Genomic DNA, 16,774 nt, shown 5'->3' with positions numbered 1-16,774 from the left:
TTGGAAAGGGTTTTGTACCCCTTGCCAGCCTTGTGACCCTCCACGATCTTGTCTCTGATGGCCTTGGAATGCTCCTTTGTCTTTCCCATGTTGACCAAGTATGAGTGCTGTTCACAAGTTTGGGGAGGGTCTTAATTAGTCAGAAAAGGCTGGAAAAAGAGATAATTAATCCAAACATGTGAAGCTCATTGTTCTTTGTGCCTGAAATACTTCTTAATACTTTAGGGGAACCAAACAGAATTCTTGTGGTTTGAGGGGTTGAATAATAAATGACCCTCTGAATAAACTTTTCACAATTTAAAAAAAAAATAAAAAAAGAAATAACATTCTTTTTTGCTGCAGTGCATTTCACACTTCCAGGCTGATCTACAGTCCAAATGTCACAATGCCAAGTTAATTCCAAATGTGTAAACCTGCTAAATCTGCAGGGGGTTGAATACTACTTGTAGGCACTGTATATTATATAGTCATTACACACAGAGGAATCTATTCCTATACAGTATATAGAGTCATTACACACAGAGGGATCTATTTCTATACATTATATAGTTATTACACACAGAGGAATCTATTCCTATACAGTATATAGAGTCATTACACACAGAGGGATCTATTCCTATATATTATATAGAGTCATTACACACAGAGGGATCTATTCCTATACAGTATATAGTCATTACACACAGAGGGATCTATTTCTATATATTATATAGTTATTACACACAGAGGGATCTATTCCTATATATTATATAGTCATTACACACAGAGGGATCTATTCTTATATATTATATAGTCATTTTACACAGAGGAATCTATTCCTATATATTACATAGTCATTACACACAGAGGGATCTATTCCTATATATTATATTGAGTCATTACACACAGAGGGATCTATTCCTATATATGATATTGAGTCATTACACACAGAGGGATCTATTCCTATATATTATATAGAGTCATTACACACAGAGGGATCTATTCCTATATATTATATAGAGTCATTACACACAGAGGGATCTATTCCTATATATTATATAGAGTCATTACACACAGGGGGATCTATTTCATGTGTTTATTTCTGGTAATGTTGATGATTATGGCTTTCAACCAATAAAAACCCAAAAGTCATTACCTCAGAAAATTAGAATATTATATAAGACCAACTGAAAAAATGATGTTACACTCAGAAATGTTAGCCCCTACTGAAAAGTCTGTACAGTAAATGCCTCAATATTTGGTTGCGGCTCCTTTTGCATGACTTCGTGCATCAATGCAGCAATGTGGCATGGAGGCGATCAGCCTTTGGCACTGTTGAGGTGTTATGAGCCCAGGTTGCTTTGATAGCCGCCTTCAGCTCGTCTGCATTGTTGGCTCTGGTGTCTCTCACAGATCCTCTATGGGGTTTAGGTCAGGTGAGTTTGCTGGCCAATCAAGCACAGTGACACAGTGGTTAGTAAACCAGGTATTGGTACTTTGGCAGTGTGGACAGGTGCCAAGTCCTGTTGGAAAATGAAATTTCCATCTCCAAAAAGCTTGTTGGCAGAGGGAGGCATGAAGTGCTGTACAATTTCCTGGTAGACTCCTGCGCTGACTTTGTCCTTGATAAAACACAGTGGAGCTACCTCAGCAGATGACATGGCTCCCCAAACCATCACTGATTGTGGAGACTTCACACTAGACCTCAGCAGCTTGGATTGTGGCCTCTCCACTCTTCCTCCAGTCTCTGGGACCGCGATTTCCAAATTAAATGCAAAATTTACTTTCATCTGAAAACCACACCTTGGACACTGAGAACAGTCCAGTTCTTTGTCTCCTTGGCCCAGGTAAGACGCTTCTGGTGTTGTCTATTGGTCATGAGTGGCTTGACACAAGGAATGTGACACTTGTAGCCCATGTCCTGGATACGTCTGTGTGTTTTGGCTCTTGAAGCACTAACTCCAGCAGCGTCCACTCCTGAATCTACTCACATTTTTGCATGGCCTTTTCTTAACAATCCTATCAATGCTGCGGTTATCCCGGGTTTCTTGTGCACCTTTTTTTACCACACTTTCCCCTTCCACCCTCAACTTTCCATTAATATGCTTGGATACAGCACTCTGTGAACAGCCAGATTCTTTACCAATGACCTTTTGTGGCTTACCCTCCTTGTGGAGTGTGTCAATGACTGCCTTCTGGACATCTGTAAAGTCAGCAGTCTTCCCTATGATTGTGTAGCCTACTGAACCAGACTAAGGGACTATTTTAAGCGCTTAGGGAGCCTTTGTAGGTGTTTTGTGGTAATTATTCTAATTTTCTAAGATAATGACCTTTTGGGTTTTCATTGGCTGTAAGCCATAATCATCAACATTAACAATAAAAGCACGTGAAATAGATCCCTCTGTGTGTAATGACTCTATATAATAAACACGTGAAATAGATCCCTCTGTGTGTAATGACTCTGTATAATATATAATAAACACGTGAAATCAGGGTCGGACTGGGCTGTCTGGGGACCACCAAGAGAATTGACTCCAGGGGCCCACCCTACAGGTAAATATAAACACCCATTAGCGTTATCCCCGTTATTGTGTTGCTTTGACTGTATACACAGGCATCTCCTGCACATCTATACTGTGCACCCTAACTGGGATGTACAATTACAGTAGTTTGCAGTAATGGGATCTTTGGTGAAAACAAGTTCTCACCGATTCATAGGTTAGGTTGATGATAACTTATTGATCAGTGGAACCAGATCAGTGGAAACCGCACCGATTGGACGATTGGGGAACTTTTTGCCGCGGCAGGTGGGGGGTGTGACCGCAGCTCCATTCATCTTTTTTGGGGCGGTCAGATAAAAACAAGCTCAGCGCTCGCAGCCACTGAGAGAATGAATGGGTCAGTGGTCGAGTCTGACACAACCTCCAGTGTAATGGGGATAAAAGCTGCACATTTTGCCGATCGGTGCAGGTCCCAGCAATCACACCCCACTGATAAATAAGTTATCACTTATCCTTAGGCCACGTTCACACGTTCAGTATTTGTCAGTATCTTACACCTGTATTTGTAGCCAAAATCAGGAGTGGGTGAAAAATACAGAAGTGGTGCCCATGTTTCTATTAGACTTTTCCTCTGATTTTACCACTCCTGGTTTTGGCTACACATATGAGGTAAAAAACTCACTGAATACTCAGTGTGTTCACGTGGCCTTAGAAAAGGAGATTACTTGTTTTGACCGGAGAACCTCTGTAAGTTCACATTTACTGCAGTGTAATAATCACAGGACAGGGAGGGGTTAAATGTTCAAGTATTTAATTTCTATTGGAAATAATATCCCCCTTTATAGAGAGAAAAATTTACCTCTATACACAACACAATCCTCTATACCAAAACCAATAATACCGCATACAAGGGAGAAATACCGCCACATCGTGACCAGACCACATATTACCACCAAACAGTGACCAAATAAAGCCACATACAAGGGAGAAATACCGCCACACCATGACCAGACCGCAAAGTGACCGAGTAATACCACATACAAAGGAGAAATTCCGCAACACTATGACCAGATAACATACTACCAACACATAATGATCAAAAGCAACCATATACCAGAGAGTAATACCACCACCACACCATAATTAGACCACATAGTAACCAAATATTACCACATACAAGGGAGAAATACCACAACACCATGACTAGACCACATAATGACCGAAAATAATTACATACAAGAGAGTAGTACCGCCACACCATAATCAGACCATAGAGTGACCAAATACAACCACCATACAAGGGAGAAATACCGTGACACTATAACCACACCACATAATGACCAAATAATACCACACACGAGACAAATATCAATACAACATGACCAGACAACATATTACTACCACACAAGGACATATAATACTACAATAATGATTATGAATAAAAACTACAATGCTAATGGCACTAATATTATCATTAGTGCCATAATGCACAGGAGCTCTGTACTGTATATAGTGTATAGGTAATACAGTGCTCACCAGTGACATTATACACAGGAGCTCTGTATATAGTGTATAGTGTCTGTGTGTACATGTAATACATTGACTTACTAGTGCCATCTCTAGTTGAAGCTATTCATCTTCGCTTTTCCTCTTCATCCGGCGCTGACCGCCATGACTTCGTCTTGCCATGATGTGACTCTGCAGAAAATAACAGTGACCTATAGCTCATCACTCCCATAGCACATTGCTCACTATTTCCCCAATTTATACACTATGTCAGACTGTTGTTCGCCTATTGGAGATAGTATCCTCAAAATTAACTTATATGTCATCAGTAATAATGTCCCCTTATTTGCCCCTACAGTAATTTCGCCCCACGAGCGACCATAAACCAATAATGTATGTCCCTCATTCTGGCCCCATATAGTAATTATGTCCCTCATCCTGGCCCCTTTTATTTAATAATGTCAGGGGAATGATAGAATGGGGGTGATGGTGGGGAATGTCTCTTTATCATGATGCCACATGTGGTATGAGGCCAGGGATACGCCCGCTGCTGCGGGTTTCGCTCTCCGGGTTGGTGGTGTTGGTCGCAACCGGTGATGGTAATGCTCCCCACAGGTGGAGTGGGCCCTGGGGAGGAATGGAGATTGGAGCAGTGGTAGGTCCCATCGACGCCAAGGAGCAGGGCGCTGGCGCCAGTAATGAGAGTCTGAGGCTGCAGGTGCGGTTCCAGGTCTCTTTACTTGCCAGATTATGAAGCGCTGCCCCAGAAATGCCGGTCTTTGCCAAGATGGGCTCCAGCCGATCCCGGATCAGTCGGTGGCCACAACCGGTGCCCATGAAAGTCTTTCTAGCTAGAAGTTCCCCTTCTCCACTCAGGAACCGGGGCTGAGCCTCCAGCTCCAAGCCTCGGGTTCAAAGCAGGTGAAAAAGAGTCTTGTTGCAAGAACGTGTGTCACTGCTGCTGCTACCCCAAGCTGTGCCCGGGGTTAACTGACTATCGTGTAAAGGTTGTGTCGTCTACTACACCAAGTGGTGCCGCCCCCCCAGGTGTGGGTTGTCCTAGTGACCAGGACCGTCCCATGCATCAAGAGGGCAAACCTCCCTGCCTACCCTAGTCTGGGGCCCGGTGGGAAAGCACCTAATTGTTTGTGTGCTGAGATGTGACATACTAGCGATTAACCCTCTCCTGACCAGAAATAGATACTACACCTTAACTGAGGGGCAGTACCCTGTGGTGTCTGAAGCCTCAGGGGCCCCACATAAGCTCTTATCATCAGCGGGGTCCTCCCACTCTCTCTGTACTATAGAGTGTAAGCTCTTATGGCCAGCAGGGTCCTCTCTCTCTTGTAGAGTGTAAGCTATTATGGCCAGCAGGGTCCGATCTCTTTTTTAGAGTGTAAGCTCTAATGGTTAGCAAAGTCCTATCTCCTATAGAGTTTAAGCTCTTATGGTCAGCAGGATTTTCTCTCCCTCCTTTAAAGTGTAAGCTCTTAGTTCAGTGAGTCCTCTGTCTTCCCTGTGGAGTGTAAGTAATTATCGTCATCAGGGTCCTTTCTCTTTCTACTGTAGAATGTACACTATTATGGTCAGCAGGATCCTCTCTCTCTCTCTTCTGTAAAGTGTAAACTGTTATGGTCAGTAAGGTCCTCCCTCTCTCTCTCTCTCCTGTAGAGTGTAAGCTCTTATGATCAGTTGGGTCCTCTCTCTCCTATAGAGTGTAAGATCTTATGGTCAGTGAGTCTTCTTGCTTTCCTGTAGAGTGTAATTTGTTATCATCAATAGGGTCCTTTTTCTACTGTAGAGCGTACACTATTATGGTCAGCAGGGTCCTCTCTTTCTTTCTCTCTTTCTCTCTCTCTCTATTTCTCTCTCTCGCTCTCTCCTGCAGAGTATAAGCTCTTATGGTCAGCAGGGTCTTCTCTTTCTTTCTCTCTTTCTCTCTCTCTCTCTCTCTTTCTCTCTCTCGCTCTCTCCTGCAGAGTATAAGCTCTTACGGTCAGCAGGGTCGTCTTTCACTCTCTACAAGCAGTTTAAAATATTTTTGTTTTGAGATTCGCGAAAGTATATTTGACACAATTTGATTTTCTTGGACAAATTGTCAAAGCTGGCAAATTTGAAATTCAAAATATCTGCTCATCACTATTGATAACTTTTTCGTAAAGAAGCAGGCAAATAGTCATGACTCCTCAAGGAAATCACAAGGTTCATGTTCAATTTTATATTATTCTTTATTAAAATATTGATATGCAAATAGCCAGAAGTCTCATTACACCATATGATCTCCTAGATATGATATTCCAAATAAAGCTTCCAAAACCGAGCAGCAATAGCAACCAAAATAACAAAAATTAATTTCTACAGACGTTATTAAAGGGAACCTGTCACCACTTTTTTGGCCTATAAGCTGCGACCACCACCGGGCTGTTATATACAGCATTTTAACATGCTGTATATAAGAGCCCCGGTCGGGGGTATAACATAAAAAACACTTTATAATACTTACCTAACGATTGCGCGGTGAGGCTAATGGGCATCTCCGTTATCCGGTGCCGGCGCCACCTCTTTTGTCCATCTTTGTGCTCCTTCTTCTCTAGCCGCGGTGCATAATAGGTCCGACATCATCGCCGGCATTCAAGTCCTGAGCAGGCCCACTATGATGTGCCCTGAATAGGGCAGATCAAAGTATTGTAGTGCGCCTGCGCAGGACCGACGAGTGTGTATGATGTAGCCGCGTCATGCACACAGGCTTCAGAAGAGGATGAAGATGGCCGAAAGATGCGGCGCCGGCACCAGACAACGGAGACACCCATTAGGCCAACCGCAGCGACCGTTAGGTAAGTATTATAAAGTGTTTTTATGTTATACCCCCGGCCTGGGCTCTTATATACAGCATGTTGGAATGCTGTATATAAGAGCCCGGTGGTAGTGGCCGCAGCTTATAGTCCAAAAAAGTGGTTACAGGTTTCCTTTAAATTGTGTATAAAAAAAAAACTAAAGGACCCAACTTCCATTAAAAAATATTATGAGACTTTTAAAAGAAGAATTTGAATTTATGGAAATGTTTCATGAAAGGATTTTGATGGCATAGCACTAATAAAATACACAATCTGGTCTCTATAACAAAAAACCCCTATTGTACATTAGAGTCTATATCAGTAAATTAGCAGAATTCTCTGAATGTTTTTAGTTGAAGGGAACCTGTCACCAGATTTGGTGACTATAAGCTGCGGCAACCACCAGTGAGCTCTTATATACAGCATTCTAACATACTGTATATAAAAGCCCAGGCCGCTATGTAGAACGTAAAAATCACTTTATAATACTCACCTAACGGGCGGTGCAGATTGGTCAGATGGGTGTATCCGTTCTCCTGTACTGGCGCCTCCTTTTTCAGCTTTCTTTGTCTTCCTTCTTCTGAAGCCTGGGTGTATGATGCGTCCTACGTCATGCACACTAACCAGCATTGAGGTCCTGCACAGGCGTACTACAATACTTTGATCTGCCCTGCTCAGGACCTCAATGCCGGCCTGTGTGGATGATGTAGGTTGTGTCATGCACCCAGGCTTCAGAAGAAGGAGGACAAAGGTGGCCTAAAGAGGAAGCGCTGGTACCGGAGAATGGAGACACCCATCCGACCAATCTGCACTGCACTTCCCCCTAGGTGAGTATTAGAAAAGTGTTTTTTACATTCTACACAGTGGCCTGGGCTCTTATATACAGCATGTTAGAATACTGTATATAAGAGCTCACTGGTGGTAGCCGTAGCTTATAGTAGCCAAATCTTGTGACAGGTTCCCTATAAATAAAATTATGATGCAAGCACTGCTAGAATTATCTCATATTGTTATAGTCTTACATGGATACTACTGACATTGCAGCAAAAAGGGGTTGAGTCATGAAAGCAGGTGGATAGGCAACTACTTGGTGAACAGTTTAATGAAACGATGGTCCAACATCAATTGATTTATTGGGACTCAGCTTTCTCTACCCATGTAATAAATTGTACATTGAGAGATAGTGTACATGGTGGATCTCTGCTTAATTCTAATAGGGCAGTTCAGAGCTCGAAATCTCCAAGTTTCCACCTATCCTGCAGAAAAGTGATATTTTTACTTTTTTGGCTCAAACCCCTTTACTTTTTAAATTTAAACTCAGATCTAATTTTCTTTGTGAGCTGCAATGAATATGACGGCTTTATAATCAGTGAGGTCACTCACAGACGTTCTCTTCTTTACCTCACAGCGGTCAATAACAAAACCTGCTTCAACTAAAGCTTTCCTGATAAAATCCTCATCACAATTTAAAAGAAAGAGTTTCTCTCTCCCAACTCTGTAATATGTTATCTCTAAACACTGAAGTAAAATGAAATGTCCTCCAGGTTTTAGCAACTTTGAGAACTTCCTGAGGTATCTGATGTAATCATCTTGGTTTTTGCAGATATTCTCTAAGAGCCAACCACAGATGACACAATCTGCTGGTGGTAGGACGATTGGATCCATCATATTTTCTTTCTCGAGGTCACATTTCACAACATGGTGAAGAGCTGATCTCATTTTTTTTTCTTTTTCCTGTAATTTGTCACTGAAAAAAATGAAAAAAGTGATTATTCACGAGTCATGATCAAAAGGGCAAATGTAAGATCAGTAGATAACTCTGGACCAGTGGCTTAGAATACAGATAGGATGCAGATATCTTTGAATGCAACCAAGGCCGGTGGACTAAGGCCTCAATTCATCAAAGCAAAAACATTTTGCTCACTTTTTGCATATTTATGCCAAATTTGCTGTGTCACAAAAAGAGCGAGACCATTTGACAGAGTTGATTGGCAATAAGTTATCACCTATGCGGATATGTGATATGGAATTGATCAGTTGGAGTCTGACCATTGGGTCATGGAGCAATCAGCAAAGAAGGGAATGTTTATTCCCGCTACAAAGTTGAACAACAGTTGTAACCTATAAAAATTCAGGAATCACAAATGATGATGTTCAAAATAGAAATGTATTTATACAAAGTGCTAGTGCAACAATAAAATTTCATTATACATAGGATAACAATATTGGAATGTTGGGAGGGGGATGTAAAGCCGCACCACAAAGAGTGGTACAAAACTTGCAATAGCTGCAACAATTAGACCATATAATAAAAAAAAAATTATTATATGGTCTAATTGTTGCAGCTATTGCAAGTATTGTACCATTTTTCTACCACAATTGATTATGATCGGAATCTATTCATGAATTTGAGAGGCCTTATATAGGTAATATGGTATTTGTTAGGGCAAGGTGGACGGGCAGACCCAGGAGGTGGATCCACTGGGCCGAACACCTTAATGAAGGCAAGGGGTCCGGTAGCCGGAGCGCTACGGGTAGCAGGACAGTCCGTGCAAAAGAGTGGAATGGAGAAGTCCCTGGGACCACGGAGTCACTGATGGTAGTCCGGGTGACGGAGCTCAGGTTCGGAGTCCGAGATGTTGTCAGGCAGAGTCCGGAACCGATGGAGCGAGAGGACGGGTCACCACAGGGATCAGAGATGGTACGGACTGACGGGATGGCAGATAGTCAGCGTTCGGGGTTCGGGAATCGGCAGGACCGGATGGCGAGGCAGGAGCGGCTCTAGAAGAGAGATAGGTAAGTATATCACAGAGACACAAGGAGACCTGACTCCTAGCTTAGGAAACACGAAGAACAGGCCCCGCCCACTTGGACATTAAACCCCTTTATACCCTGTACCTGTGTGTTCAATATCCTGTCTGTGGACGCTGGCCCTTTAAGAAAGGGTCAATGACCGCGCGCGCGCCCTAATGCGCATGCGCGAGGCCCGGGTGCCAGAAGCCAGGGCAGGGAGCGGCGAACAGGAGGCAGGGGAGCCGGGCTGGAGCGAAGCTGCCGGCGGACGCTGGGAGCGGGGACCGGGACGCCTGGGGATCATAGGTGAGGAGGCCTGGAGGCTGTGGAGCGGGGGACGCCGGACAGGGAAGCCGGGGAGCTGGACAGGGGACCCGGGGAGCGTGCCAGTATTGTTATGTTTCTGTATTTTCAGATGCCTCAACCATTGACTATATGGATTATAAAAAACGTGATAAAACTTGGATTAATCAGATAGGATCTCTATTTGGTGAGGGAGGTGCCGTAGAAAATGATACATGAATTGTGAGGGATTTGAAGCTCAAGGTGAAGGATTCACTTAAAAGGCGTACTCGCCTCTGGTGGAATAAAGTATCACTGGAAAATTATCTTCAGAAAAATATAGTCCCACGAGGACTTAGAATACAAGTTTTTCCTACTGCAGAAATCTCTGACCCGCTCTTTATAGAGAGGTGGGAAGAAGCACTGACTAAGTGCTCCCGCACACTTATTGAGCTGTTAATTGGGCTTGATAAAAAATCTATAGAAGTAGTAGAGACAGAGATTGATAGTTACAAAGTTCAGATTCAAGAGAATCTCACCACTGAGGAACATTCTAAATTTGACAAGGAACTAGATCTAGAGATTAGTAAGTGCGAGAAGGAAGTCCCGGAGAGAAAAATTTAAAAATATCAGCGTGATCTATTGGATTATCGCAACCACAATATCTATAGGTGGTATAACAACAATCAGAGAAATAAAAACAAGGTTGGATGAAATTCACGCTCATCATCAATAACATCAAGTATCTCTGAGGAGGCATGTGGCGAGCATTTTTTAGCCAGGCGGCAAGGGAGGGGAGATGGGTTGGAACACGGCCCCCGATGCCATAAACTCAGGAAGTTCTGGAAAAGTTCTAAGGAATCAGAAAAAATGGGAACACAAACCCAAGACAAATTAAAGGTAATTAATTTATCTAATAGAATACTTACAACAAATCAAATTAATGTCCTGGAAAAGGGGCTTACATTTGACCCCACAGCCAAATTTGATTATTTACTCTAGTTAAAGATTTAGAATTATTTGCTAGAAAACTCAAATTTAAAACGTTTTTCTCTTGTAATGATGACAAACATTTCTCCACTTTTAACGAACAGCAAGCCCTCTCAGACCTACAAATCCTACTTGACAAACAACAAGAACCTGATGATCTCACGCAAGCACGTTTTCCTACATATGGACACTGGACAGTGACATCTTCTAACTAGCTAACATGGTACCAAAACCTTTTTCTTTTTCCTACATATCTGCATGGCCGATCACAAGTGTTTACCCCTCATGGCCTCAGCCCAAAGGTGGACATCTTTGTGTAACTGGTAAGAAAAGCATTGTTTTATATTCCAGAAAGAACAATAAATTACAATCTGACATTTAAGGAAAGGCAGGCCATCAAAGAACTAAAAAATATGGAAAACATGGTTATTAAACCGGCGGATAAAGGGAGAAACCTTGTGATATGGCCTGTAGATATATACGAGCATGAAGCCCTACGCCAACTAAAATCTTTGACATGCTATGAGAAACTGGATAGCAATCCTACTATACAGTATAAAAAGATATTAGATGGTATTATCAAAATTGGCTTTAGAAAAGGGATCATTTCAGCCAAGATGAAAGATGGACTCATGACGGAATCTCCAAGAACTCCAACCATCTATATAACACCAAAAATTCACAAAGATAGAGGGAATCCTCCAGGACGCCCAATAATATCTGGGATTGGTGGATTAAATGAAAAGATATGCAGATTTATTGACTTCTATCTCCAGGGATGTGTCGGGACCCTGCCATCACATATCAGAGATACCATGGATGTACTCAAGCGCCTCGACAGCATTCAATTGGAACCAGACATGATTATGGTTACATGTGATGTCGAGGCGCTATACACATCTATTGTTCACAGCCATGGGACCACTGCATGTAAAATTTTTCTACGGATGACAAACATTGACAAAGAATTGATAGAGTTTGTGATGGAGTTATTGGATTACGCTCTAACCCATAATTACTTCATGTTTAAAGATCGCTATTACCTACAGCTCCAGGGAGTGGCAATGGGGGCGACTTGTGTGCCCTCATATGCTAATCTCTTCCTGGGGCTGTAGGAGCGAGATGTTGTCCAGTCTGTGGAGGGGTTTGATGCGGTGGTCTGATGGTATAGGTACATTGATGATGTCCTGTTTGTATGGCAGGGTTCTGAGGCATCCCTGGAGATATTTCTGCAGAAATTAAATGATAATGATCTAAACATAAAACTAACATCTAAATATGATTATTGGAAGGTGGAGTTCTTGGACGTTCTGATCATGAGGAATGAAGATGGCCATATAATTACAGATGTATTTAGGAAAAACATGGTCACTAATACACTCTTGCACGCATCCTCCTCCCACCATCCTCAGACTATTAAAGCAGTGCCAACAGGGCAATTCCTGCGTATGCGGAGGATATGTTCAAGAGTAGGAGATTTTGAGAATCAAGCCAGGCTGTTAAGTAGGAATTTGGAAGAGGGAGGCTATAAACCCAAAAATATTAGATTAGGATATATAAGAGCTGCAAAAAGTAATCGTGAAGCCCTTTTGACAACTCATTGCAAAAGTAGGGATTAGAGTTGAGCGCGGTTCGCGGTTCGAGGTTCTCCAGTTCTAGGCTCGAGTGATTTTGGGGCCTGTTCTAGATCGAACTAGAACTCGAGCTTTTTGCAAAAGCTCGATAGTTCTAGAAACGTTCGAGAACGGTTCTAGCAGCAAAAAAACAGCTAATTCCTAGCTGGCTTTCCGCTGTAATAGTATAAGTCACTCTGTGACTCACACTATTATGAAATTTCAGCGCCTTCAGATCACTGCTGTTTGTATAATGGCGATCACCATTTTTTTTTTTCTTGTCTTCCTTCCCTAAGCGCGCGCGTCTTGTGGGGAGGGCCATTATGGCAGCCAATCCCAGACACAAACACAGCTAAGTGGACTTTTAGCCAGAGAAGCAACGGCATGTGTTATAGGATGTCCATGTCACATGTCCCTGCATTATAAAAATGGACATTTTCCTCCAGCACGCCATTATATGCCTTCTGCGTCCTTGGTGTCAGACATCACTGGCGCAGCTCCGTCCTGAGTCCTATCGCCGATAATGCTGTATGCGCTCCATACACAGCACTGGACAGCTTAGGGAGAGCACTTTCTATCAGTCCTTTTAAGGGCTCGTACCGGCAGGGTCAGAGCCATAGGTGACAAGTCCTGAAAACAGAGACAGCGTCTGTGTAGCTAAGGTCAGGGATTTCCTCGCTGCATTTCCCCATTAGAAGGGAACAGAAAGGCAGGCTTCCTTTCCCCTACCCAGAGCCCCACAATCCTGGCACTGTACCCTCCTGTCCTCTGCACACTCCAACTCATTATAACTAAGCCATTATACTAGCAAACACTGAGTGTACCTAGTGGCATCCTAAACGTGGCTAAGGGACTTTTGTATAGTCCCACTAGTGCAAAGATATTTGCAGCACGTCTGCCTGCATTGCACACTCAAACTTATTGTTACTAAGCCATTATACTAGCAAACACTGAGTGTACCTAGTGGCATCCTAAACGTGGCTATTGGACTTTTGTATAGTCCCACTAGTGCAAAGATATTTGCAGCACGTCTGCCTGCATTGCACACTAAAACTTATTGTTACTAAGCCATTATACTAGCAAACACTGAGTGTACCTAGTGGCATTCTAAACGTGGCTATTGGACTTCTGTATAGTCCCACTAGTGCAAAGATATTTGCAGCACGTCTGCCTGCATTGCACACTCAAACTCATTATAACTAAGCCATTATACTAGCAAATACTGAGTGTACCTAGTGGCATCCTAAACGTGGCTATTGGACTTTTGTATAGTCCCACTAGTGCAAAGATATTTGCAGCACGTCTGCCTGCATTGCAAACTCAAACTTATTGTTACTAAGCCATTATACTAGCAAACACTGAGTTTACCTAGTGGCATCCTAAACGTGGCTATTGGACTTTTGTATAGTCCCACTAGTGCAAAGATATTTGCAGCACGTCTGCCTGCATTGCACACTCAAACTCATTATAACTAAGCCATTATACTAGCAAACACTCAGTGTACCTAGTGGCATCCTAAACGTGGCTATTGGACTTTTGTATAGTCCCACTAGTGCAAAGATATTTGCAGCACGTCTGCCTGCATTGCACACTCCAACTGATAGTTACTAAGCCATTATACTAGTAAACACTGAGTGTACCTAGTGTCATCCTAAACGTGGCTATTGGACTTCTGTATAGTCCCAGTAGTGCACAGATATTTGCAGCACGTCTGCCTGCATTGCACACTCAAACTTATTGTTACTAAGCCATTATACTAGCAATTTATGCTGCCAGTTTAAGGGCCGTAGTTGCATTGTCATGGATATTTATTCTTTATTATTCTGCTGTTAATAAAGCTAGACCACCGCTGCAATCTACACCACCTCTCAATTTTTACTACCACATTTTCAGTGCACAATCTTGTCGCAATCAACATGAGTGGCAAAATGACAGATGTTGGTGGAAAGGGGAAGAGGCGTGGTAGAAAAGCAAAAAAAAGGGTTTGTCCGTGGGGAAGGTGGCAAAGCTCCATTATCATCTGCTGAAGATAGACCATCTACCAGCAAAAGTAAGATGTCTACTACTTACCATGGACAATCCGATGTGCTCCCTTTTTTACGGACACGAACAACAGGAACAAAGGTAGATGATGGCCAAAAAAGGAAAATGCTTGAATGGATCTCAAGTGGTCCAACAAGTGCCCTCTCAGCCACTTCAAGTACCGCATCCAAAAAACACCAGTCCTCTGAGTTGTCATCCCAATCAAATTTGCTTTCTCCCAGCTCTGAAGTCTCCATCAGCCCTGCACAGTATGGTGGAACTGAGATGGCTGACTCTGCAGAGCTGTTCAGTCACACTATAGCCTGGGAATCAGAGGTCTGCTCCCAAGCTACAGTGAGTACAGAACAGGAAATGGTCTGCAGTGATGCCCAGAACCTTTGTGACTCTGATTCAGGCCGTGAGGACCAAGTTTCTGAGCATAATGTTGACCCTTTGTCACAAACTGTAACACCTGTGGTTATAGACAATGAGGAACATACTGATGAAGATGAGACGCAGATACCCAATTGGGATGACAACTTAAATATTCAGTCAGGGCAAGAAGAGGCTCGGTCTGAGGGGGAGGGGAGTGTAAACACAACAATTGATGATGAAGTTGTATATCCCACCTACTGTCAACTCACAGTCAGGCACTCGAGGAGGTCAACAGAGGTGGTGGAGGAGGATGCAACTGATGACGAAGTTACCTTGCGCCTTCCTGGACAGAGTCGGAGTACTGGTAGCACGTCTACAACTGCATCCTCAGCCACCACTCTGCCTCTGAGCACTAGTCGGGGTGGATCAACAGGTCGCATGCCCTCTAAGCCTTGCCTAGCCTGGTCCTTTTTTGACATAGCAAAAGATCGCCCAAATTATGTGATCTGTAAAATTTGTCATGGTTCTATTAGTAGAGGTCAAAACCTCAGCAGTTTGACAGCTACTTCCATGAATCGTCACATGAATAAATATCATATGTCCCGGTGGGAAGCTCACCATGCTGCAATGCGGCCTAGCGGAGCGAACCATCCACCGCCGGCCCCTTCCAGTGCATCCGCGCGCTCTTCATCTTCTAGGACTGTGGGGACAGCTGTCACACCTGTTTTTCCACGCACAACTTCCACCACTGTAACCGCAACAGGCAGTTTGCTTGGTAGGTCGTCAGTTGGTTTGGAAGGGGAAACAAGTGAGTGTGTACAGCTCTCTCAGACATCGATAGCACCAACGTTGGATGAAGGCAACATCATGTCTCCGCCTGCACTTTCCTCACACACCTGCATTTTTCCAGGGACACCCTACTCAACACCGTCTACACACAGCAGCCCGATCTCTGTCCCTCAGATGTGGTCAAATAAAAGGCCACTTCCTGCGACCCATGACAAAGCTAAGAGGTTGACTCTATCCCTCTGTAAGCTCTTGGCTACCGAAATGCTGCCTTTCCGCCTAGTGGACACACAGGATTTTAGAGACCTTATGTCTGTCGCTGTGCCCCAGTACCAGATGCCTAGTCGCCACTACTTCTCTAAGAAAGGTGTGCCCGCGCTACACCAGCATGTCGCACACAACATCACCGCTTCCTTGAGAAACTCTGTGTGTGAACAGGTGCATTTCACCACCGATACTTGGACCAGTAAGCATGGACAGGGACGTTACATGTCGCTGACTGGGCACTGGGTAACTATGGTGATAGATGGTGAAGGGTCTGCTGCACAAGTCTTGCTGTCCCTACGACTTGTGTGTCAATCCTCTGTCTGTCCAAGTTCCGCCACTGCTTCTGCCTCCTCCACCTCATCTGGGTCCTCCACCTCCGCCCCAAACCTGCCTGGTCAGGCCACCAGCGTTCTCACTGCGCAGAAGGAATCACGCACCCCTCATTACTGTGCTGGCAGCAGAGCGCAACGGCATCAGGCGGTCTTTAGCTTGACATGTCTTGGGAATAAGAGTCACACAGCTGAGGAGTTGTGGTCAGCTCTGCGGTCCGAGTTTAATAAATGGTTGTCTCCACTCAACCTGCAGCCTGGTAAGGCCGTGTGCGACAATGCTGCAAACCTGGGTGCGGCCCTTCGCCTGGGCAAGGTGACACACGTACCTTGTATGGCTCACGTGTTGAACCTTGTCGTCCAGCAATTTTTAACACACTATCCCGGCCTAGATGGCCTTCTGAACAGGGCACGAAAACTGTCTGCTCACTTCCGCCGTTCAAGCGCCGCAGCTGAGTGACTTGCATCGCTCCAGAAGTCTTTCGGCCTGCCGGTTC

At 43.8% G+C, this 16,774-nt stretch overlaps 1 protein-coding gene across 1 annotated transcript in view; it reads right to left on the bottom strand.

The window, feature by feature from the left end:
• Positions 1-7,787: 7,787 nt before the first annotated feature.
• Positions 7,788-16,774, bottom strand: part of LOC142255680 (nicotinamide N-methyltransferase-like) — a 33,634-nt gene continuing 24,647 nt past the window's right edge. The window contains exon 3 of the mRNA XM_075327120.1: positions 7,788-8,567. Coding sequence (XP_075183235.1) covers positions 8,144-8,567 — 424 coding nt within the window. The 3' untranslated portion in view covers positions 7,788-8,143. The remainder of the gene's footprint in view (positions 8,568-16,774) is intronic.

This window comes from Anomaloglossus baeobatrachus, chromosome 11 (genome assembly GCF_048569485.1).
Source record: "Anomaloglossus baeobatrachus isolate aAnoBae1 chromosome 11, aAnoBae1.hap1, whole genome shotgun sequence".
Lineage (NCBI taxonomy): Eukaryota > Metazoa > Chordata > Amphibia > Anura > Aromobatidae > Anomaloglossus > Anomaloglossus baeobatrachus.
This window is presented reverse-complemented; position numbering and strand designations above follow the sequence as displayed.